Source organism: Oxyura jamaicensis, chromosome 27, assembly GCF_011077185.1.
Source record: "Oxyura jamaicensis isolate SHBP4307 breed ruddy duck chromosome 27, BPBGC_Ojam_1.0, whole genome shotgun sequence".
Classification (NCBI taxonomy): Eukaryota; Metazoa; Chordata; class Aves; order Anseriformes; family Anatidae; genus Oxyura; species Oxyura jamaicensis.
Genome location: NC_048919.1, coordinates 5,177,398 through 5,184,538, shown reverse-complemented (window position 1 = coordinate 5,184,538; position 7,141 = coordinate 5,177,398). Strand labels below are relative to the sequence as shown.

At 63.1% G+C, this 7,141-nt stretch overlaps 1 protein-coding gene across 6 annotated transcripts in view; it reads right to left on the bottom strand.

The window, feature by feature from the left end:
- SRCIN1 (SRC kinase signaling inhibitor 1) overlaps positions 1–7,141 on the bottom strand; it is a 66,235-nt gene that overhangs the window by 33,447 nt on the left and 25,647 nt on the right. For all 6 annotated transcript variants that reach the window (XM_035347759.1, XM_035347762.1, XM_035347761.1 and 3 more), the window contains exon 3: positions 4,086–4,369. In XM_035347759.1, the coding sequence (XP_035203650.1) occupies positions 4,086–4,369 (284 nt within the window). The remainder of the gene's footprint in view (positions 1–4,085; positions 4,370–7,141) is intronic.

Sequence of the window (7,141 nt, the reverse complement as noted above, 5' to 3'; positions counted from 1 at the left end):
CCCCCCCCGCCGCCGCCGCCTCCCGCGGCCGCTGCCGGCCCGCGCCGCCCGCCCTTATCTCGGGGCGCGGTCGCCATGGAAACCGCGACTCCACCTGGCGCCGCGCCGCGCGCGCCCCCCCCCCCCTCGACGGAGGAGGCGGAGCGCGAGGGGGGTAAAGGGGGGGGGGGGGAGGGAAGGCTGCGGGCACGGTGCGCGGGCACGCGCGCTGATGCACGCGCACGCACCTGTGCGCATGCACCCGCACGCAAGCGCAGGCATCCATGCGCGTCCACGCGTGTGCAGCTGTGCGCGTGCATGCACACATGCATGAACACACGGGTGCACAGCTGTGCATGCACACACGTGTGCAGACCTGTGCGCGTGCACGCACACACATGCATGAACACACGGGTGCAGCTGTGCGCGTGCATGCAGACACATGCATGAACACGCGTTTGCACACCTGTGCGATGCACACACACGTGTGCACAGCTGTGCATGTGCGTGCACACACCTACACACATGCATCTGTGCGCACGCATGCACACACCCAAGCACGCGCGCACACACGTGCACACCCCCACCCGTGCACGCGCACCGTCGCAGCCCCCAGTTCCCGCAGTCCCAAGGCTCCCCGGGTTTTCCCTTCGACACCACCACTTCGAAGCCCCCCCCCCCAAGAGGCCTAAGAGCCACAAGGGCAGTGAAATCGGCGGCATTTGCCTAAAAACCGCCGTGCAATGGAACCGCCAGGATTTTCCTAACGACCTCCGCAATCAGCCGGAGCTCCTGGAGGGGTTGGAGCATCAGCATGCAGGACCGGGGGCATGGGCAGGAGCCGGGGGCTGCAGCAGGTGCACGGTGCTGGACCCAGGCGCCCCACCAGCCCGAACCACGGCACGCAGCGCTCGTAAGCCCCGGGGGCACCTGCCAGGCCCTGCAGGCAAAGAACTGGAACAATTCCATGCCAAAGAAGCCGTGTGCAGGTAGGAGAGAAGAGTGGCTTTCCCTCCCCTGCTCAGCTGTGCCCACAGCCCCCAGCCCAGGAAGGGGGGCACGATGCCAGCAGCAGCAAACCAGCACCCCCGGCCTGCTGCGCCCTGCCCTGGGACCGATCCTGCCCCCACGGCAGCACCAGGGGGTCCCTTGGTGGGGCAGGAGGGGCCACGGGCCCGGATTTGTGGGTACGCTCATCTGCGCTAGCTGTTATGTATTTATTCCAAAGTCGGATTTATTCTGTGCAGCTGCAAATCTGCTGCTGTCGGGCACCACGGACACATTAACACTTAGCTTGAGCCTTTTATTTTTATTTTTTATTTTTTTTTTCTGCAGCAGGACTGGACAAGCTTAAATCCAAGCTTTTATATACTTTCATTTTAGACCTGAACGAGGTTCCTGCTCAGCTCTGCTGCGGTATTTAACCCCGTGCTGCAGCTCATGAGCTGCAAGGCACCCAAATAGACGGGGCTTCAGCTGGCCTGCACACGTCAACTGGTCAAAGGGGAATTTGTAATCCCCCCTTTTTTTTCTGGGGTTAACCATTTCTCTGCATAACAACACCGGTTTCAGGTTGGTGCCTCCAGTCACGGCGCAGAAAAGCACATCCGAAAGCAATCTGGGTGTTAGTGGGACACAAGGAGGGGCACGGGGAGGGGTCACCCCGTTAAAACCTTCACGTTATGACTGTTCCAAGCACTCCTAACGTCCTGGCCGCATCCCCCCCACGGGGGCAGGATTTAGCCCAGGCACAGCCCCGAAGCCCCGCGGCCGCTGTGCTCCGTCCTCCAGGCTCCCAGTCCCATTCCTCCCTTTATTGTTAACGTGCCCATTTAACGCGTTCTCCCATCTGGGTTTTAAATTAGCTAGCTGCTGCCTCAGACTTCTCTGCAGATTTGCTAGCAGTCTGTTGGGTGCTGGTACAATTATTTGCCTTTTTTTTCCCCTGCTCTGTTATACCTACGTATGATTAAAATTAATATTGCGCTTGCTTCCCAGTTCCTATGCATGAGTACAACTGCAATTTGCTGCGGGCTTTGCCATGCTGAAAGGGACGTTGACATTTACGAAATATTTCCATTCACCTTTGATGGTGTAAACTCTCTCATATGTAATGTTTTAAAAACAAAAAGCACCAAACGGCAAAGCCTGCGATCCGAAATATCTGCCAGGCTCCCTCAAAAACACTGAAGGAAGTTCTGCACGTCGCAGGCAGGCCCAGAGCGCTGTGTCCCAATGTCATTCTGAGGTTGCCCCCAGGTTTCCATTGTTTCTATTTTCATTTTCTTCCCGCTATTATTGACCGCCTGCAGGGAAAATGAAAACATACACACACGGCTTCTTTCCTCCCCTTCCCCACCGGCTGCAAGAAGGCGACTCGCAGCCGGGGCTGGGGCGGGCGCTGTGCCCGTGCCCGAGGAGCACGGGGAGCCCACCGCCCGCCGCGGCCGTCCCCAGGGGGGTCCCGCAGGGGCTCCACGGCCCCAGGCGCCGGGCTGGAGCCTGCGGCTGGAAATGCAGAAGATGCTTCCAGAATCCAGAAGGTCTTTTGTTCGCCTCCTAAAATCCTCCAAAGCTCACCAGACCTCGAGTCAACACTAGCTGGATTTTTCTTTTACAGCTGCTGCCTAAAGAAAAAAAGTCTTTAAATCTCTGTAATAATAAGGGAAAGATTCCTAGTTATTTGCTAAGTAATATCACTCTGCGGCTAGAAATGTCACTTCGCCTCTGAGCAGAAGGCCTGGATACGGCCCACGGCCCCCTGGAGGCCCCTCTCGAAGCATCCCGTGGGCAGCGCCCTGCTTGGGGACGGCAAAGCCACCGCCACCAGCCAGCACAGCTCCTGCTGGAGGGTGACAGGAGCAGGATCCTCACCCTCGCCCTGCCCCAAACACCGCCCCGAGGCAGGGAGCGCCGCTGGCAAGCCCTTAGCCAACACCTGGAGGCTCGGCTGGTGCAAAGCACTGCGGAGAGCAGCGCAGGGCTTGGCTGCTCCTCTTCGCACCCAGCCGTGAGATGCTTGCACGGAGAGGGGCTGCAGAGCGGGACCCCCGGCGCTGCCCTCCCGGCCCCAGGCAGGCAGGGAGCGGGGACAGGCGGGGGCTGGCAGGATGCGGCGCGGAGCTGCCGCTTTTCCTTACGAAGCTCTATTTCTTTCCGCCGCGATAGTCTGGGAGCCGTCGCCTCCATCCCTCGGGGAGGCGTCTAGTTGGAGATGATATAAGATTTCTTTCCAGCCACTTCCTCCAGCTGCTCTGCGCTCGCCCTCCCCTGTGCCTTTTTATAAAAGCGACAGTTTAGGTGGGAATTTATTGCTGCCCTGGCGGGCCCCGGGGCTGGGGCTCGCTTCTACCTGGAGGAGCAGCCTGGGCGCCCCCCTGCAGCACCCTGGGGGCACCCCCAGGCACGAGGGTGGATGCCACCCCCTGGGCCCTTGGGCTCTGCTGCTTTCAGCAAGGCTGCCTGCCGGTGCCACCCGCTGGCCCTGGCCCTCTCCGAGGTCCCTGAGGGAGAATTGAGCCCCCGCAATCAGGTGGCCAAGGGACATCCCCGTGTGGCACCAAACCCCGGGAGCACCTTGCCTGCCCACAGCCCCTGCTCCGTGCAGCTCAGCAGCGTGTGCTGGAGCAGAGCCGTGGCCCCTCGCTGCCTCTGCTCACCCTTCCCCACAGCCCCCACACTCACACCACGTCTTGGTGCCCTGCCCGGGCAGCAGCAGGGAGATCCCTGCACAGAACCACCCCAGCTCTGAGCGCATCCCCATCCCCATCCCGTCCTTGTCCCCATCCCTGTGCTGCTCCAGCCGGGGCTGGCAGCAGTTTTGCACCTACATCCTCAACTGCAGCTGAAACCTGCAGAGACCTGCGTGGGTGCCCCCTCCTCGGTGGGGCTTAGCCGCCTTGTGGTCCGTCCCTCTGCCTGAATGCACAAACACCCGCTGCCTCCGCCGGCAGCCAGCGGGATCAAATCCACCCAGTGCAGGGGAAATCTGCCCCGGGACCCCAGCTCCCATCCATGCTGCATCCAGGCCCCCGCTGAGCCCCTGCCCCACCGGACAGCCCCACAGGGTGAGGTGGGGTGTCCCTCCCCGAGCAGACGCCCCTTACCTGGTCCCGCATGCGCTCCTGCTGCCCCCGGAGCGCCAGCGCGTGCTGCGGGTACTTGTTCTTCAGGTGGTCCATGAAGGCGTCCCGCTTGCGCTCCATCTCCGACTTCTGGAGGCCGGTGAGGGCCTCGAGGCTCTGGGCGGCGATGACGGTGTGCCGGCGCTCCGAGGTGTGCACCAGCCCTACGTTGGAGAAGCGCCGCGTGCCGTTGCCCAAGGTGCGGTACTCCCGCGGGTACTCGGCATCGTCCGCCGAGATCATGTGGGTGCTCGTCCTGTCGGGATCTGCGCGGGGAGAGCAGAGCAGGGTCAGGGCCCGGGGGGATTTGGGGCGCTACGATGGGGCACGGGGGTTGTAAGCTAGGGGCCAGAGGGTGTTGAGAGGTGGCTGAGCCCCGCTGGGAGCTGGGTCATCCCCCGAGGGGATGCAACTGGCGGGTGGGTGGCATGGGGTTTGTCCCCCTGTGATGGTGGCTGGGGTCAGACAGGGCTGGGGGCTGCAGGAGGGGCAGAGGGGCTGGGGTGCTACCGGGACCACAACATCTGGGCTGAAACATGCATGAAACAGAGCTGGGGCACCAAAATGGCACAGGCAAGACACACGAGCTGGGCACCACCCGGAGCACAGACAGACGGAGGGACACAGACACACAGACAGACCAAAAAGAAAATGAAAAGTGGGTCAGGGCAGTGGGGGCTCGTGGCAGTGCCTGCACTGTGCTGCTGCTGGGGGCCGCCAGGACCCCCCCTTGCCTGCCCCAGCCCTCGCAGATGCCAGCCCCGGTGCCAGCAGGGTGCGGGTGCAGGAAGGGCTCGTCCCTTCGCGGGGCCAGCCGTCAGCAGCATGTTGTGATTCTAATTTCTAGGGAAGCTGCGCCCAGCACGCACGATGCAAGTGGTAATTAATGCATGGAAGTCCCCGCACGCTGCCAACGCCTGTCACCTCCTCGGTGGCTGCGAGACGAGGCCACCCGCAGCACCCAGCCCCACAGCCTGCTGCAGAGCACCCCACGGTGCCACCCCACGGTGCCACCCCACGGTGCCACCCCAAGAAGCCGAGGCTCTGAAGCCCTCGCGCTGTTCGAGCTCGCGGCACGCAGCCCGGAGCCAGCCCAGGCCCCGAGCTCTCCGCCACGGTAACTATTTTGGCAACCTGCAGCATTTGTGTTGCATGAATTCACCACGCTAAGGCTCGCCTTTTTCGCTCACCATTTAACCTTGATCCATTATTCATCTCCCTCCTTGTCCTTCTTTTTCCCCTTTCCTTCCCAAGCTCCTGTTAAGCAAATCATAGAGAGCTTTTCCTCTTCCCTTAATTATTTATTAGCCCAACATATTAGCTTTATAACAAGCAGTCGCGTTAGTAGTGTAGGACAAGATTCCAGTGTGTGCTACCGACATAACTCCTCCGCTCAAGGTCATCCAAGGGGCTTTGCTACGAGCTGGTGACACCAACACTCAGCCCCCAGCAAGGGCCGGGAGCCGTCCTGCCTTGGGCAGGGGCAGGATTGGAGCGAGAGCTGAAACCCCCAAGCCCCAGCTCAGCCTGGTCCCCACATCACCCCTGCACAGAGGTCATCGCAGCACATCCGGCACGTGCAAAACGCCCTCGGAGCCCTCTGGGGACGATGGCACCAGGGAGGTGTCAGACGGGGCCACCTCAGCCCTTCTTGCACCGCAGAAGGCAGCGTGGCGCTGGGCTCAGGGCAGGAGCCCACGAGCACCCCAGGCACCACGAGCTGAGGAGCCCTGCGAAGCTCCAGCCCCTCTGTGAGGTGCGGGCGGAGCAGTCCCTCCTTCAGCACCCCGCCGAGCCCCCTCCTTCCAGGAGCTGCCGTCCCCACCTCTCCTCCCATGCAACAGCCCCTAAAGCAGCTTCTCGCCAAGGATTTGCTCTCGGGCAGCAAAGCCCTTCCTGCCCTCGGCCGGTCCCTCAAGCGCTTGCTCTGCAGGCGGAGCAGTGGGGACGCATCCAGCACCTGCACCGCGGGGACGAGGTGGCCCGGCAGGGAAGGCTCAGCTCATCCCGCGGGAACGGCGGCTCCAGGCAGGCTGCAGCAGGGGGAAGGAGCACCCTGAGAGCTCCCGGGCACAGCAGCGACAGCGCCGGGAGGAAGGAGCTGCAGCTTCTCGCCCTCACCGGGGAGAGAGGCAGCACTGCAGCAAAGAGGCCTGGAGCTGGAGGAAGGCGCAGGGGCAGCGGCTCAGGGCACTGCGAGGGAGGGCTTTCCTTGCACCCTGGGGTGCTGCGGTGGGTGGTGCCTCCCCCAGCCCCGGGTTTAGCAGCCCTGGGGAGCCCGGCTGTGCTCCTGGCTCCTTCCCACCCTCCTCCTCCTCTCGGCACTGAGCGGCACATCAGCATGCAGCTCCCTGCTCCCTAATTACATGCTCCGGGAGTGGAACGCGCCAGCTCGCTGTCTGTCCCCGACTACTGAAAAGGATGATTTGAAAAGCCCTGCACAATCCGCACAGGGGTCAGAGCAAAGCTGGAAGCCGCTGGGGGCTCTTCCACCCCCGGCCGTGCCACATCCGCTTCCGCACCCCTCACCGGGCTCCGGAGCAGCCGGGGGGAGGCAGCCCCAGCACCGCGGTGGGGCCAGGAGGAGCCCCCGCAGACCACGCACGCGCCCGTCCCCATCTCATCCCTCTGCTCCCAGCCCAGAGGTGTCCGTGGATCATTTGCTACGAGAGGATCCAACGGCCGGGTGCGGGAGCTTCCTCGGAAGGGGGCCGTAAAATCCTCCACGGTGCTCCCCGCTCCCCTGGCACGCGGCTGCCTCCGGGGGCTGCTTCCAAGTGGGTCACTGGGCCGGGGGAGCCGTGGGCAGCCCTGCCCCAGCCCGGCCAGGCAGGCAGCCCTGCAGGACACGTCCCTGGCAGCGGGCTGCCCCATGCTTACCCTCAGGACAGCTTCTGAGCAGCCAGCAAACTGGTTGGGGGGGGTGGGGGGGGGGGAAAGCCCCCAGCTCTCCAGTGCCCGAAGGTGGCTCCTTGGCTCCCACAGCAGCTGAAATCCCACGGAAAGTCCTGCCAAGCCCCTCTCCAGGCAGCGGGGGG